At 38.0% G+C, this 17,744-nt stretch overlaps 3 protein-coding genes across 3 annotated transcripts; 2 read left to right on the top strand and 1 right to left on the bottom strand.

Moving 5' to 3' along the window:
* Positions 1–1,559: 1,559 nt before the first annotated feature.
* On the bottom strand, positions 1,560–2,372 carry LOC148294329 (uncharacterized). The gene has a single exon (XM_088253704.1). The coding sequence runs from the start codon at positions 2,370–2,372 to the stop codon at positions 1,560–1,562; it is 813 nt and encodes a 270-aa protein (XP_088109830.1).
* A 3,096-nt stretch (positions 2,373–5,468) lies between these two features.
* LOC110772752 (uncharacterized) lies at positions 5,469–9,101 on the top strand (the record flags this gene model as incomplete). Its single annotated transcript, XM_088253703.1, is given in 10 exon segments — positions 5,469–5,582; positions 5,694–5,938; positions 6,041–6,125; positions 6,700–6,885; positions 6,974–7,141; positions 7,251–7,451; positions 8,108–8,148; positions 8,150–8,277; positions 8,388–8,559; positions 8,647–9,101. Coding segments are annotated over 10 exon segments (1,434 nt in total), but the record flags the coding sequence as incomplete, so codon positions are not given.
* Positions 9,102–11,029: 1,928 nt separating this feature from the next.
* LOC110772751 (Aldolase-type TIM barrel family protein) lies at positions 11,030–15,443 on the top strand. Its single transcript, XM_021977218.2, has 9 exons — positions 11,030–11,182; positions 11,333–11,438; positions 11,626–11,764; positions 12,603–12,711; positions 12,805–12,941; positions 13,487–13,623; positions 14,334–14,440; positions 14,684–14,811; positions 15,102–15,443. The coding sequence occupies exons 1-9, from the start codon at positions 11,138–11,140 to the stop codon at positions 15,148–15,150; spliced, it is 957 nt and encodes a 318-aa protein (XP_021832910.2). The 5' UTR covers positions 11,030–11,137; the 3' UTR covers positions 15,151–15,443.
* Positions 15,444–17,744: the final 2,301 nt, after the last annotated feature.

The following is a 17,744-nucleotide window of genomic DNA, read 5'->3' as shown; positions in this document are numbered from 1 at the left end:
TTCCCATAAAAAATTACGCATCAGTTGTTCCAATTTGGCAGCCACTCCTATAGGCATCTTGAATAATGACATATAATAAGAAGGAATGCTACTCAACACCGCTTGGATTAGCGTTAACCTTCCACCTTTGGATAAACAAGCCCTCTTCCATTTTTGCAGTCTTTTCTCCACCTTGTCCATTACTGGGTTCCAGAAATGAAGAGTTCTTGGGTTTCCTCCAAGAGGAAGACCCAAATACACCATAGGCCAGCAACCTACCTCACAACCCCACCTGTCCGCCATTCTATTTAGTGCTTCGGTATTAAAATTGATCCCAAAGATGCTACTTTTAGCTTTATTAATCTTCATTTCGGACACATCACAAAACAACTTCAACAGCTCTAGCAGATTTAGCCAATACTCTTCCTTACCATCCAAAAGGAAAATGGTATCGTCCGCAAACTGAAGGTGAGACACTTCCACTTGATCATGCCCAGTTACTATACCATGTACTATGTTAGTTTCTGCAGCCCTTTCTATTAATCTGCTTAATACATCACTAACCAAGGTAAATAGGAATGGTGATAGGGGGTCCCCTTGTCTTATTCCCCTCGACGCCCTAAATTTTCCTCTTGGTTTTCCATTGATCATGACAGAAAAGTTGACAGATTCCAAGCATCCTTTAATCCAACTTCTCCATTTGGCTCCAAAACCTTTTCTTTCATGTACATCATCTAAAAAATTCCATTCCACATGATCATAAGCTTTCTTGAAATCTATTTTGAACACCAGCCCTTTTCTCTTCTGTTTTCTGACTTCCTCTACAACTTCATTCGCGACTAATACTGCATCTAGAATTTGTCTCTTTTGGACAAAGCTCCCTGAGATTGAGAGATTGTATCTCCAAGAACCTCTCTCAGTCTTGAAGCCAAAACCTTGGAGATTACTTTATATAGGCTCGTAACAAGACTAATCGGTCTATAGTCAGTAACCTTCACAGAATTCACCTTTTTAGGAATGAGACAAATGAAGGTTTCATTTGTAGCCTCGTTCACAATCCCACTATGGAAAAAATCTTGCATAACCTTCATAAGGTCGCCCTTGACCATCTCCCAGCAAGATTGGAAAAAACTCATAGAATAACCGTCTGGGCCCGGGGATTTATCCTTGCCACAATCAAAAACTGCTTTATGAACTTCCTCCAATTCGAATGGGCGTTCAAGCCAATCAGCCTCCAATTGACTAATAGGACACCAATTTAGTCCTTCTACTCCCCAGCCTCGATTTCTGTTGCTGCTATATAATTTTTTAAAGAATTGAAGCACTTCCTTTTCAATGTTGTCTTCGTCTTCTATTACACCCAATCCCTCCACTTCTAATTTATCTATGAAGTTTCTTTTCCTGACTCCATTTGCCACTTTGTGAAAGAATTTAGTATTTCCATCACCTTCTCTAGCCCATTTTACCTTTCCTCTTTGTCGCCACTTGACTTCCTCCTTTTGGGCCAAATCTCCGATCTTTAGAAGAAGATTTTCTCTCTCGATCCTCAAAAAATGGTCCAATCCTTCTCTCCCTTCTTGTTAATCCAGCACCAATAATCTAGCTTCAGCCTCCCTTTGTAGCTCTACTTCCCCAAATTCCACTTTGCTCCAATCTTTCAATTTCAACTTTATCAATTTTAACCTTGTCATGAACTTGTATCCCTCCCATCCCGAAATCTGGTCCTCACCCCACCACAACTTGATATTCCTCTTAAAATCCGGGTGATTCAACCACATGTTTTCGAACCGGAACGGCGAAGGGCCCCATTTCACCTTAGAAGTATCCAGCTCAATAGGGCAGTGGTCGGATGTGACTCGTGGCAAAGCTTTGTGGCGGTAATGAGGAAAATAATCTTCCCAGCTGCCCGACACTAGAAATCTGTCAAGTCTTCTGCAGATTGCATTCTCTCTTAGATTAGACCAAGTGAAAGAACTGTTGAGAAGGTTTGGATCCCGTAGATTTGTATCTTGGATAAAGTCATTAAATTCTCGCATGCTTTTAGTCACTCTTCCGCCATTCGACTTTTCAGCTGTGAAGCGGACCACGTTAAAATCGCCTCCGAGACACCAGTTGACGCCGCAATACCCGTACAGATCCGCCAATTCATTCCAGAAACTGTTTCGTTCCCTTTGTCTGCATGGACCATAAATCCCAGATAGCCACCATTCCGTCCCAATACTCTCAACAATTTTAAAGGAAACCGAGAATTCACCAATCAGAGAATCAATTACCGAAACGGATTGGGAATTCCACATAACTGCTATACCACCAGACCTTCCCATGGAAGGAGAGAAGACCCATCCCTTGAATCTTGATCCCCAAAAACTTGCCACCAGTTGTCTGTCCACCATCTCTTTTTTAGTTTCCAACAGAATTACTATATCTGGTTTGAACCTCCGTAGATGCTCTTTTACAAGTAATCTTTTCCTTCTACTCCCCAGACCTCGAATATTCCAGCTAATTATCTTCATTAATGAGAAATAAGTCCCTTGTCTTCTCTTTACCTTTTCCAGTGCCCCTCGAACCCGAATCACCGTTGGAAACACAAAGTTTGCCATGTCTTCTATGAGCCAAATTCTTCTTTAAGGGCATCAAAGATATATCCATTTTGTGCAACAATGATTTAGGTAAGGTGTCTTTGCATCCTTTGCCTCTTCGCTTTCCTCTTTTTCTGGAGTAGTACAGTACTTCTGGAATGGTCTCTGGGACAATAGTTTCATCTTCATAATCTTCTTCTCCCCTTTGATCATCTGACTGGGTATTGACAGGAAAGCCGTCTCCCACATACCCATTTGCACCGTTAGTTATATCTGGATTGTCAAACAACTCATGAAGAATTCCTTCTTCGTTGTCAAAAGCATCTGTGTTTTTCTTTTCCTCGTTCGAAGATATTTCATCAATGAATTCAGATTCTGACGATGGTATTTTAACCACTGAATCCACTGATTCCGGGCAGATCGATGAAACCGAGTCGTCATCTTCTCTGTCAGCGATGGGCTTTGAGGGAAGGGAACTGATCTGCATCGGTTCATCTGCACTAGAGAGTCGGTCATATATGTGAGATAATCCCACTCGAAAGCCACTGTTTCCTTCTCCGTTTGCTCTGCCGAATTTGGATAAGAATCTGGTTTTTGATTTCAGCTTATCTGCCGTACCCTCGCTGTTTGGCTTGGAATAAGAAATCTTATTCTTTTGTATCCCACAAATAGGGCCCGGTTCACTAAAAGATCTAGTTTTCAGAAAAGGATTGGGCTCAGGGGAAGAACCACTAAAAGGGTTAAATTGGGCTGTGAAATTCGAAATGGGCTTATCTTTAGTTGGGCCCAAAATTTCCTCAGTTTCTTTTCTGCCCATATCATGTAGGTTTAAACTGCGACAAGGGTGAATTGAGTTTTCTGCCGCTGGTGTAGAAATCCCTTTACCTCGAGCGTTGAAAATCTGAACAGTTCCGCCCATCAAGTTTCGAAAATATGTCTTGAGACCACCACCCTTATTTATGATGCCTTGATCCCAATTCACCTGGGGAAAATCGTCGGTCCTTTGGTGACTCTGACCTGTCGGGATTTCACCTTCAGCCACCGCCGGAACAACCCGACTATCGGAAACCGTAGGCGGAGCCTGCCATGATATGGTGGGCCGAATTGCCGGGGAGATTGGCCTGATCTTCACATAATAAGTTTCTGTACCTTCTGTGAGAGTCACGATTTCTGGTAAAAAACCAGAGAGATTTCTTCTAGTTTTTATTTTTGCTTCGAAAAGATACTTGTAATTTTCAGTCCGCTGATCCACTTCTAAGAATCCCCCACATTCCATGCCAATGCGTTGAAAGAAATTCTTGGTCCACCAGTGCATGGGAAGCCCAGTAATTCCAAGCCATCCCCCATAACTGACTATTTTGGGGGCATTGTTTTTCAACCCGTGCTCCCAACTGTATAGCAACACATCCGTCTGTCCCTCCATCGCCAGTTTTCCACTGCTGGTAACGGTCTTCGCCTCTAATTTGCTATCGCAGGTGAAAAAAGCCCTGTTTATTTGGTAAGGGAATAATTTTACATCTTTTTCCAGCCAGCCTTCCAAAGCCTTCCGGATATCATCTCATGACTGATGCAGAACTTGCCTTTCACATACCACCACCCAGCTCCAATTTGACGTATCGTCCGAGGTTCCAGTCCGTTTTTCCTTTTCTTGGGCAGCCTCCTCAGTTTGTACCGCCTCCTTGTAAGTCTTGTCTGATACTGTGCCACTGACTCTCAAATCTGTTTTAACGACTTCTTCTGGGCATCGGTGGCTACTCGGTCTGTTTCTCCCTGTTAAAATTAGGGGTGGGCACGGTACGGTATGGTACGGTATTGAGCTCGTACCGCTACCGATACCGGAAATTTAAATCGGTATGGTACGGTATGGGATTATTGTTTGTCAAAATTGGTACCGTACCATACCGTACCGTGTCGGTATCGGTACGGTATCGGTACCATTTCGGTACAAAAATGACACAACTAAAAAATGAACCAATTCAATATTCAACATATTCATTTACCAAAATAAGTGATGCCTAAGTTACAAATTCAAAGATTCAACATATTCAATTATCAATATCCAAATCCTAATCAACATATTCAATATCCATCAACATATTCAATATCCAAATCAACCAAATCCTAATCAACATATTCAATATCCATTGAATATAACATATTCAATATCCATCAACATATTCAATATCCAAATCAACCAAATCCTAATCAACATATGCAATATCCATCAACATATTCAATAGAAAATTATATATCTGAATAGTATTCGGTACGGTACGGTATTGATCGGTACCAAATACTTGATACCGCTACCATACCATACTCTATTGGTACGGTACGGTACGGTACCAAATATTGATCGGTACCGAATGAAACGGTATGAAATCGGTATGGTACGGTTCGGTTAGGGTACAGTTTCGGTATTTCGGTTTTAGATGCCCACCCCTAGTTAAAATTCCTTCTAAATTCTCTTTTACCTGAATCCACCCACTGTCATGTCGGCCCCGGGGGATCACCACAGACTTTACGATTCCATGTACACACTTAGTCAATCTCAAGTAGTATCCTTTCCAGTTATTAAGCTTCTCTACCCACACTTGATATGAATCCCCCCTGTACCTTCTGAAGAAACTCTGTACTTTGTTTACCAGAAGTCCCTGCAGCTCTTTGATCAACCACTCTACACAACTCAGTTCGATGGAAACATGGAATAGACGTTCTCTGTAATTAAAATTGATCCACCAAACGATAAATCGTCTACCTTAATTCTGAATGCCTTTGATTCAATGTTGAAGAACCTTGGTACATGTCTCGTACTCACCTTCCCCTCTTTTTGTTTCCTTCTCCCTCTTTCTGTTTCCCAACCCCTGTCTCTCTCCCCCTCTCTCTCTGGACCCATATAGAACTCTATAAAATCATGGTGAAGAAGAAGATGATAATGATGATCTTGAACAAGGACTTTACAGGCTGAGCCGTGAAATTGAGGTCAGGAGGGATTGCCCATATCTTGATGCTGTTAATCGCCAGGTATATTACTATTCTAAGTTGTTACAATATGGCATTCCAGCTTGTCTGTATATTATCCTTACAAAAGCATCTACTGTATTGATACCTATTGCTTGATTTTGCTTTTTCCAGGTTTTGGATTTTGATTTTGAAAAATTTTGTTCTCTGTCTCTGTCAAATTTGAGTGTGTATGCATGTTTAGTTTGTGGGAAGTATTACCAAGGAAGAGGGAAGAAGTCCCATGCATATACTCATAGCCTTGAAGCTGGACACCATGTTTATATCAATCTTCGAACGGAGAAAGTTTATTGCCTTCCCGATGGATATGAAATCAGTGACCCGTCATTGGATGACATTAGACATGTCCTGAACCCGAGGTTTGATTTGTATTTTTTTATATTTCTAGTCTTCCTTGGGTATCCTTTTAAGTATGCATGTGCAAACAAAGGATTTGAATTCATTTGGTTCTTTATATATAGGTTTACTGAGGAACAAGTTGAGCAGATTGACAAAAACAAGCAATGGTCTAGGGCGCTTGATGGTTCTGATTACCTTCCTGGAATGGTACTGATTTTTGTTCTTACTTGCACAAGATTCCATATATGCTTCTATTGCTGCTGTTGTCAATTCATATGAGTGCAATATTATGTTTCAAGTTCCTAATTGGCTTGTTCAATACTTTAGAGTTCCCATTTAAGTTACTAGTGATAGAAGAATTTTTATTCCTTGCCAAATAAGTAATGAGCTATTATGAATCTATTATGTGGCTAGCCAACAATTAGACTTACAATAGAGTTGTTTCACAGTTTTGATAGACTTGTATGGAGTATAGAAAGAACCAGAAGCGTGATTTCAGCACTTAGCTAATATGGTTTTTGGTTTACTGCAGTACTCTCACATCTTTGTAATTCTCTCTGTTCCGTTAGATTCTCTCTCATATGTAAGGTTAGAGAAGCCTATGTTGAACCACATTAAGTACTGTCTTTTCATGTGTGCACGGGTGATGTATTTTTTGATTGATTTCCCTGATGGATACACTTCCATTCCATAACAACTTACGTCTTAACAATCTCTAGCGAGGTGTTAATTTTGGGTCCTAATTGTTGTTACCTGTGTCTTCTTAATTTTCAAAAAACAGGTGGGGCTCAATAACATTAAGGAGACTGATTTTGTCAATGTCACAATTCAATCTTTAATGAGAGTCACTCCACTAAGAAACTTTTTCCTCATCCCTAAGAATTATCAACATTGCAAGTCTCCGCTTGTTCATCGATTTGGGGAGCTCACGAGAAAGATATGGCATGCACGGAACTTCGAAGGACAGGTTTGACCTTGTTGACTCCATATTTTTGTCTCTAGTTATTGTTGTTAAGATTGAAAGTTCACATGTGTCAAATCTTTAATGTCTACAGGTGAGTCCGCATGAGTTCCTGCAGGCAGTTATGAAAGCCAGTAAGAAACGGTTTCGAATAGGAGCGCAATCTGACCCAGTTGAATTCATGTCATGGCTGCTTAATACACTGCATGCAGATCTTAGAACTTCAAAGAAAGATAGCAGCATCATCTATGAGTGCTTTCAGGTTTTCTTTCTTATTCTTTATCTACTTTGTTCGTTGTATAATGTATTGCTGTTGCTGCAACTGAACTTGCTGTATTTTTTAGACTAAATATAATGTTCTGTGCTGATAGGGGGAACTGGAGGTTGTGAAGGAGATTCCTAAGAAAAGTATTGAGAAGAAAGAAAATGGTGATGACCAGAATACAGATATTGTGACTGAAAATAATGGCATTGTCAAGGAAACTTACAAAATGCCTTTCTTAATGCTTGGATTGGATTTGCCCCCACCACCTCTTTTCAAAGATGTTATGGAGAAAAACATCATACCCCAGGTACCTATGTCTTAGTAGTGTGTTGGAAGTTCATTCTTTAATTGCCTTTTTTTATTGGTTTTAATGTCTTTCTCATAATTTCCATGTCTATGTTTCTGAATAAAAACATGTTGGAATTTGCTTCAATTACATACACTGCCTCTATGTTCGCAACTTGTGGACCAGGTAACTAGATTGCTTTGGGGAGTCTATGTAATTTATATATCTTAGGTAGTGACAAATGTGTAGACTGTTAAGATGGATGTATTCCTTATTTTTATTGGTCTGTATGGAGGCTAGTTGATTTTTTATTATCTAAATATGGGGGTTCAGTCTGTCTTTGTGCTCCTGTTCTATAATGTATATAGTTACTCAAGTTCTAATTGCAAATTAGAAATACAGCAACTGTTCTTTGTGCCAAGCATTTTGGTTCTCCATTTTTCTTGAATATTAAACTGAGCCCTGAATGATGCCAAAGCATGCCCTTTACTTTATGCATGTCTCATCAGTCTTGCATTGTGTGCTTTTTAAATGTTCATAGCACACCTATGCTATCACTACACCTTATTCCAGAAATGGTATGTGGGGAAGAGAGAATTGATGATGAGAATTCTTTTTGAGTTTTGTTTTAAAAATGTTTTTATATTATTTTTTAAAGTTTGTGTGTTATGGTTTAGGTCCCACTGTTCAACATCTTGAAGAAATTTGATGGGGAGACTGATTGAGGTGGTCCGACCTCACATAGCAAGGATGAGGTATCGAGTCACCCGATTACCACAGTATCTTATTCTCCACATGCGGCGATTTACCAAGAACAACTTCTTTGTGGAAAAGAATCCGACTTTAGGTGAGATTATATGTTTCTGGAGTTATTTTCATTTGAATAATCATTTAAGGCCATGGATCCTTGCCTGATCAAGTGCAACCTTTTGCCAACTGATGTAATTCCTATTGCAGTCAACTTTCCTGTGAAGAACCTTGAATTGAAAGACTACATCCCCTTGCCAACCCCAAAAGAGAATGAGAGATTGCATTCAAAGTATGATTTGATTGCCAACATTGTTCATGATGGCAAACCTGGTGAAGGTTCATACAGGGCATTTGTACAAAGAAAGTCAGAAGAATTATGGTAAGTCTATTCCATACTTATTGGCATAAATGTAAACTAAGAGAAATGCAACTGTATGTATGGGCTAACATCTGGAAATGTTTTCAGGTATGAGATGCAGGATCTTCATGTTTCAGAAACTCTTCCCCAGATGGTTGCCCTTTCTGAGACTTATATGCAGATATATGAGCAGCAGCAGTAAACTTGGGACAGTTTCAAGGGCCATGGTTGACGGATTAGGTGGTTTTTAAGCCTATTCTGGGAGGCGAGTGGTTTCATAACAAGGAAAGCAAAACGAGGGGAAACATTTTTTGAGGTGGCATTTGCCTGAGTTTGTGAGTTTTATGGTTCCATGGATTCTGTAAGTTGTTAGTTTTGACCAAATTTTGACAGTGAAGGAATTGATATCATATGTTTACCAAAAGAAAAAACCCTCGGTACTGTAGAGTAGGCAGCTGTAAAGTGCTGAAGGAATGTAGCAAACTGTTTGATAATGATCTCTGTTCTAAAAATGTCCAACCTAGAATATTATTTCCTTTTCTTCTTTTCAGTACTAGGATTGGGTTGATTATTCATATAGGTATAGCTTTTATCTGATTGCCTATGATTTGTTCCAAGGAAGCTTCTTGAGCATATAAGATTGTTTGCATTAAATTCAATTGCGTTAGTCTTGTGCTGTCTGCTGAGGGCTGACATTAACATTAAATTATTAAACAAACATAATTTGGTAACAATCAATAGAATGGAAAATAATCAGGACATGGTAAATGGGCTAGCTGTGTTTTGGACTTAATCAACTGTTTTTAAATTTTTCTTAGCTTGAAGTCAATGGGCCTTGTCAAGGGCTTTAGGGTCTATTTAATTAGTATTTTAAATTACGTTTTTACCCTCTTATTTATTTAGCTCGCATTTTCCTTTTTCCAATGTTGCGCCCTCGTATTTGTTTCTGTTCAAGCGCTCTCTACTATTTCGCCCTGGTCTTTTTCTTCGTTCTTTGATTTTCGTTATGGCGAGCTAGATCCTTCATGCATTTCGTGATTGCTATCCTTCATGTGTTTTGATGTGATTTAAGGCATTAACTGTAGGTTTTGATTTTTGTTCAATTTGTTTTCCTATTTGAGCGATTCATTGATTTGGTTTCTGAATTTTTTTTTTCTGATCAGATTGGAGTTTCTTTTATGTTTCGTTTGTTGCTTCTATGATCAGATCTTGAAGTCTTGTTTGTGTTCGATTTTTCTATGTTAGGCGTTGTTCTCTTGTTATGGTTCTGGTTTTAAAACGTGCGTCTAGAAAAATATTCACCATTAAAATAAGAGACTATTGAGATAGGCATCTAGCAAAATACAATTGCAAAAATAGAAAGGAAAAAAAATTATAAGTCGCGCATAACGCACGTAATTAAAAATAGAAAAAGGGTACAATTGTCTTTTCAATGATTAATTTAAACTGGGTACAATTGTCTTTTCAATGATTAATTTAAATTGGGCCTGCTTTCGGGCAAATTTAAAAAAAAAATTTGATTCTTATGTATCAAAACCTAAACAGAAATATTCTAGGTATCAAAATCCTCATTAGTAAGGATTCTTATCATTAATAGCTCATTTTTCTTTTAAAAACAACGCGGAAGCCTGTTGTGAGAGGCTAGTATTACAGAAATGACATAAGTTTTTTTTTTGTTGGAAAAAAAGACATAAGTTCGAAATATTTTCAGGTGTATTTGTTTAAGCCCTTCTAAATATTCTTTTAAGGGTTAATTGGTGATTTGCCCCCTAAACTTGTACCTAGTTTCAATTGACTCTCTATCCTTTTTTATAGAAAATTAAGGACCCAAACTAATTTTTTTTCGCTAATGTGCCCCCCAACGTCAAAATCTGCCACTTCCCATCCATTCTATTGTCAAGTTGGAAGTTACTTTTGTCATTTCATATCTCCACTCAACTCAACCTAGGCTTCAGCTATCTCTTCCTTCTTTTTGGCTCTTTTTTTCCCAAATCATTTTCCCTCCATTTTTCTAACCTCCATTTTCGTACCCTAATAAAAGGATATCTAGGGTTTTGGAAAAAAACCCAATATTACGAGATGAGGAGGTCTTTACCTGGCAGAGGTCATGGAGGTCATGGGTCACAGAGGTGGAATTCACAAGTTGAAGAGGGTAGTTCATGAATGGTGCCCTCAGTTGTTTGCTACTGTGGGAAGACTGTGAAAATCCAAACATCTTGGACTACTAGCCTCCTTCAACTTAAACTAGGTTAACTTGAGTGGAGACGCGAAATGACAAAAATAACCTCCAACTTGATGGAGAATGGATGGGAAGTGGCAGATTTTGACGTCGGGGGTACATTGGTGAAAAAAAATAGTTCCAGTCCTTAATTTTCTTAAAAAAAAAGGATATGTGGTCAATTGAAAGTTGAGTACAAGTTCAAGGGGCAAATCACCTGTGAACCCTTCTTTTAAAAATAAAAATATTTTTAAAATTGAGACATTGGTGTTGTGGTGCGTAAACGGTGCACTAATCAAATTTGGTCGGGTGTCTTGTGGATTCCCCTCAAAGTAGGAGCAGGTCAAGGCCAGAACATCCAAACTGACCAGGCCGACGAAGATGGAGTACGAGAACAAACTCGTCCTTGCTCCCATGGTTCGCATTGTGAGTACCTACTTGTACTTCTCCCACAAACCCTTCTAGCTGCCGTCTTTTCTTTCTTTTCTATTTTTTTTCTTGGGTTTTAATACAAAATTAACTTCTAGGTACTGTTTAATTCATGCTATTTACTTGTAAATTTCTTAAACTGGTTAGGGGACGCTGCCATTTAGATTACTGGCTGCTGAATATGGTGCGGATATAACCTACGGTGAGGAAATTATCGATCATAAACTTGTCAAATGCGACCGCAGATTAAATGGTACATTTTATTTTTTTGATTTGTTTTTGCGACAAGTTACTGATTCATCGTTTTGGTTATAAATTTCTGTTAATTTTGTTAATATTTGTCCTGGAGAGTTACGGAAGCAGATAATTTGGTGTATATTGCTTGTGGGGTACTTCATTTTTGGCAAGCTTTATGAAATTTTTTTGTGCTCGTTGCTCAGAGAAAATAGGGTCCATTGATTTTGTGGAGAAGGGGACAGGAAGTGTCGTTTTCAGGACTTGTGATGAGGAAAAAGATCGAGTAGTGTTTCAAATGGGTACTTCTGATGCTGTAAGGGCTCTCACGGCTGCTCAGATGGTGTAAGTTGATTGTTGTTGCATTCCATTGTTCTCCTTTTGTTGTGAAGTTCGTAATTTCTTGAGATTGGTCGATTTTATCTTAAAAAGTAACAAGAAATTAATTGATATAGTTAGCGGATTGCAACTTTAAGTTGATACTCTTGCTTCTATTGATTGTGAGAGCTCAAGGCAATCAATATGGTTTTTATTGAAGTCATCAGGATCATGGGACGTGTGTGGGAAGACAATATGCTCCTGTGGTCTTGTATTCACTATTTGAGCTTGGGGTTCATATTGAACCACTTATTGCTTCTGTAGGCAGCGCAAAACTCAGAAGTACATGGGTGAATACATGAACAATTGCATACAAGCCTATAAATTAATAGGTTAAAGCATTTAGGGATTTGAATAAGTTTTGCTAAGTTTAGGTATGTTTACTACATGTTCCTAAGTTTTTTCCTTTAGATTTTCATATTTTATTTATTTATCTCTTCCACATATATTGTGCTATGTTGGATCATAGATAAGGTTGTTTTTAACTGTAACCCTTTAAAGATTGGCTGTAATTGAATCAACCCTTAAATCTCTTTTCTTTGAAAGAATCAGGTTTAGGCAGACAACTTGTTTTGAAAATGTGGCTTTATCTTTGTTTGGGTTCATGCATAGAATAGTGGTCCGGTATCTACTCTTCCTGGTGGAACCTGTTGTGTATCTGTTTCATCTCATGCCCCAATCTGATCTTCTTACTCAATTTGGACAAAACACCCAAGTATGTGATATGGGTCTGTGTCCATCTCAATGTAACATATGGGCTCGTCTCAACAGTATCTTATATACTTGTTGACCTTTTTCCTTTTAGGTGTAAAGATGTTGCAGCAGTGGATATAAACATGGGTTGTCCAAAGTCTTTTTCTGTGAGTGGAGGAATGGGTGCTGCATTATTGACTAAACCAGATCTTGTTCATGATGTATACAATCTTGTTTCCCCAAAGATGCTTTTTCTTTCCATCCGAAGAGTGTTTGCAGTTGATTCCTAACTCACTTTTTCCCGTTCTGTTCAGATTTTGACTACATTAAGGAGGAACATGAGTATACCAGTGACTTGTAAGATTCGACTACTAAAATCGTCTCAGGATACTGTGGAATTGGCCAGGCGAATTGAAAAAACTGGAGTTTCTGCTCTCGCTGTCCATGGAAGGTGATCTCTAATATATCCTATTGGTAAAGTTGGGCTTAGCATGCTATGTTATCATTTTAATTTAGCCCCTCACTCAACTGTAGTTGAAGATGGAATCTATGTAAATGGATGTAATGGGTTCCCTCACTCAACAGGATGTACGACATTCTATCCCCATTTTCTATCAAACCATAAGATAACAAACCATAAGCAACCCTAATAGAACCCTAGTTCAAAACTAGCTATCCTTACCCCTGGTTATGTGTTAGTTCAGGTTCTGCTAACACCCCTATAAAGAATGGAAAACAACTGACAGATAAGTTTAACATTGCAAGGCAGTAGGGTATAGATAAGTTTAAAATGGAATCCCTATGAGTCAAATGCATCTTGATAGGTTTTTCATGCTACATATTGAGTCACTTCAAATAAGGATAAATATTTTCATCCCATTATATTTCTTTAAAGTGGGATGGTCCCATTGTCTTTGTAATAGTGAAATAATATCAATCTATTTGTCTCAATTGCATGATGTTTGGTCTGATGCGTTTCTTCTCAATAAAATGCAGAAAAGTTCCGGATAGGCCGCGAGATCCGGCTAAGTGGAGTGAGATTGCTGATGTTGTAGCATCACTATCCATTCCAGTTATAGCAAATGGCGATGTTTTTGATTATGACGATTTTCAGCGTATTAAAGTTGCTACAGGTAGCAGTAATACAATCTTTAAATAATCTTATGATAATAGAATTTCTTTAGGACCATATCATACTGTTTGTTGAGAATTAAAATTTCACCTTGGGTATTTCAAGCCGTGCACCATAAAGTAGCCTTCATCTTGAGAATTAATATCCTGGTCATGAAAGTACCCCAATTTTATATCAACCTTCATGTTTGTATTAGCTTGAGATATTTCATTTATGTCGAGGTTAATATATAGGGATTCATTGTCAGATAAATATGTTAGAAGCCCGCTTCATGGGACCAGGCAATTAATGTAACATTGTGTGTCATTAAAATGGTAAAAATCACAAAATATGTTCCCATCAAATGGAAAAAATCTAGCAAGGCTCAATTTGGATCTAGGGGTTTGATAGAATAGATTTGGATTTTGGCAATAAGCTTACTATGGTTAGAAGAACCCTAAATATACTAAATATAGTTTCTTCGAAATGACTACATATAATGTTATGTTATGAATTTGAAATGACTAGTTTCAATTGAATCCATGTATTTCCTCTATTTCGTTCTATGCAATACAACCTTTTATGCATTGTTAAGATTATGCTCACACAATTTAAATAAGCTTCTTAACTTTGAAATCTCGCATTCCAAATGGAACTTAAGATTATGTATATATATTATATGGGTCTTTGTGTGTGCTTTGAATGTATTAATGATGCACGCAATTTCTAAAGGTACCTCATCTGTGATGGTTGCAAGAGGAGCACTTTGGAATGCTTCAATTTTCTGTCCGAAGGGAAAATTACCATGGGAAGACGTGAAGAGAGAATATGTTAGGAAGGCAAGCTTCTCCTTGTGATTTTATCTTATTTTTAATTTTTCAGTTGTGCGTCATAGAATAAGATATTGGTCATTTTCCCCAAGTGGCGTGAGTCAATTTCATGTTTTCAACTCTGACATATTTGAAAATCTTTTACAGTGTGCATTTTTATTATAATAGTAGGTCAGCGTATCCACATTTTCACTTTTATCATGAGAGACTGGAACTAGGCATGCTAACCTGTTTTTGTACTTTTGACTGCAGAGTATCTTATGGGATAATGATATTAAAAGCACAAAGCACACACTGAAGGAAATGATAATGCATCATTCTTCCCTTGAACTCCCAGAAGGAAAGGCTGTGATAAAATCAGATTCCTTGGTAGATTTAGCGTAAGTGTGGTTTAGATTGCTTATGCACTGACACTACCCATTCTATAATTTCATCTCTGTTCACTGCTTGCATGATCCCTAACCCTGGACCTGGATCACTTTTTTCCGTGTAATATTCCCTAGGGTTTGTGATGATTACTGAAACTAGAAATTCTATGAGTATTTTTATGCTTTTTCAGTTCTGTATCACGTTCAGCAATATAAACCCATGTGTTGTGTTAAGTTCTCTGGGAACGAGTCTTTCTTTTAGTTAACTAATCGTACAATTTCCCCCTCTTTTTCATTCTCAGGCGGCTATATGGAGTGGAGAAGAGTTATGATTTTTTTGTTAAAAACTGATTCTTTGTAAATGAAAAGTGGATATATATTGATCGTGGTCCTTGTAGGGCAGTGTTTGCCATCCATCTTCAGGACAACCAAGTGAGTTTTGCTTTTCAGTTATACGTTTCATACATCTATTCTGCTAACTAGACACCAAGAATATAGGGTATATTTACCACTGACCACTTCATTTTGTACCCCTCTATGTTCTGTTTAAATCTGTTGCTTCATGCATGGTAGTTAAAAAAAGTAAGAAAATTGTTTATTAGAAGCTGGTGAAGGCTATAAAGTTCGATGTCCTGCTATCATTATTTCCTTGCCCACTTATTTCTATGTTGAATGAATATTCTATTACCAAAATTCTGAAAACAGTGTGTTGTGCGGGTTATATTACCTTTATTGGGGACAAGCTAATTTTAATTTGCTGAAGATTGGCTGGTGGTCTTGGCTTGTAACAATGCAGATTTGGTGCTTTCTAAAGCACCATTTCTTCTTGAATTTATTTATCCCAATTGTAAAAGTTTTCTCAAGTTCCCGATAAATGGAGTTTGATAACAGTCTTGCAAACCTTACATTTATTCAAGGATTATTTATTGTAGTGCCCCTGAAACTTCGGTCAAATTTCACTTTACCCCCGAAAATTAAAGTGACCTACTTAACCTCTTTGACTGTGATTTCGTGTTCTACTTTATCCTCTACCATTATCTCCATTAATAACTCTGTCAGTTTTGATAACGTGTCATGGTCATTTTAGTCTTTTTACAACAAGTGATGATATGTCATGTGAATGGTCCACTTATTTATTTAAATTGAATTAAAAAATAAAATTAATAATAAAAAATCTTTCTTTTCTATGCTTTAAAAATAAAATTTATAATAAAAAAACCCTACCCAGATCAAACTCTTCCCAGAAACACCAGACCAAGCGGCTTCCCCACCCACTCTCTACTCCTTTATACTTCTTCCTTCCAATTTCCAAAACATGAAAAAGTATATAAACAACAGGAAGAACAACAGCTTTAGCTGCTGCTACTTCTACTTTTCCAAGTCTTCAACCTTTTTTCAGAAAAAGATGTAGTTTTTAATTAAATGGGAAGATCTCCTTGTTGGGAAAAGGCTCACACCAACTAAGTAGCTTGGACCAAAGAAGAAGATCATCTCTCTCGATCTCTCTCTCCCCCAAAACTAACCCAGGGCATGCTCTCCTACAATTCTCTACATTCAAATCATCCCCAAATCCAAGCCTTCAATCCCCACATTCAAACCCAAAATTCCCTCATTCTAGGCCTAAATTGAAACTTTTTTACTCCAAATCAAATGGACAGACCCTAAATCACTAGATTTTCAAACAATAATTCAAAACAAAAGATAGAAAACCCTCGGGATAAAAAACTCCGACGCCGTTTCATCCAACCACGCCCACGCCGACAACTCCGTCGTAGCCAACATCGAGGGATTGGTGTACACCGAGACAGTAGATGGGACAATGGGGTGACAACACTCGCCGTCAATGTCTCGGGCTCGATCGTGTACTACAGGTCCTCTAACGGTATGGTTGGTGGGGGGGTGGGGGTGGGTATGGTTGGTGGTGCGATGGTTGGTTGTAGAGAGAGAAGAAAAAAGGAAAGATGAGGCCATTCTTTGGAGATAGGGATTGATCTTTGGGGAGAGTTGGATCTGGGTAGGTGTGGAGGCCCAAAAAATCCACGGATGGGCCCAAATGAATTCATAGCCCAAAATGATATTATTGGGAAAAGACCCAGTTTGGAGTACACAAAAGTCTACCATGCACAACCAACAGGAGTTGGTTCTATCTCCTTAAGACGAAATTGCCTCCTCACCGATGCTTTTAGGATTTGTTTGGCAAACGTCTCCCAGGATACAACAATTGACTTCTTGTTGAAGTAGCACTACAATCCCCAAGAAAAGCGAACTCAAACTTGTGTATGAACTCTCTCTTACTAACTCACTATATTTATGAAAATACAATGCTATGAATGCTATAAAAACTACTATTGTCGGATGACAATTGGATGAATGAAATGTTGTAGGACCTCCTCTATTTATAGGCAACAAGGCCTCTGTTCAGCAAAGATGTGACTGAAAAATATCAACAAACGTGTCTTTTTCTATTACAACCATAAGCCAAGAAGTGCAATGTTTCAATTACTATGAAACAATGCAACTTTTCATATAAAGTATTATTATTTTATTCACCAACAAAATAAATAATATTTTATTTTTCCTCTGTTAAGAACATGACTATTCCCAATTGATACATACCAATTCGTAAAAGCCGTGTACTTAAGTCACGGGTCCCACAATTTAATTTCCATTCAATTATTAAAAAATTAAATATAAATATTATAATTTTCTAACAAACCTTCCATACAAGATTTCTTGGTTGATCGTATTCAGTGAATTCACTCTCTAGTGAACACCCATACACTTATCATAGTGTCACTACACAAATGACTTTCGAAGAATGGACTCAGTAGATTGTAGGGAAGAGTTGAAGGCTTATGACATAAAGAATAAGAGACAAACCTTAAATTGGGTAGTTGAGGGCAATTTTTTGCAATTATGGTGAAAAATCCAACTGTAGAGAGGAC

Source organism: Prunus avium, chromosome 5, assembly GCF_965620075.1.
Source record: "Prunus avium chromosome 5, drPruAviu1.hap1.1, whole genome shotgun sequence".
Classification (NCBI taxonomy): Eukaryota; Viridiplantae; Streptophyta; class Magnoliopsida; order Rosales; family Rosaceae; genus Prunus; species Prunus avium.
The sequence above is the reverse complement of the archived record's forward strand: the minus strand, read 5'-3'. Positions and strand labels throughout refer to the sequence as shown.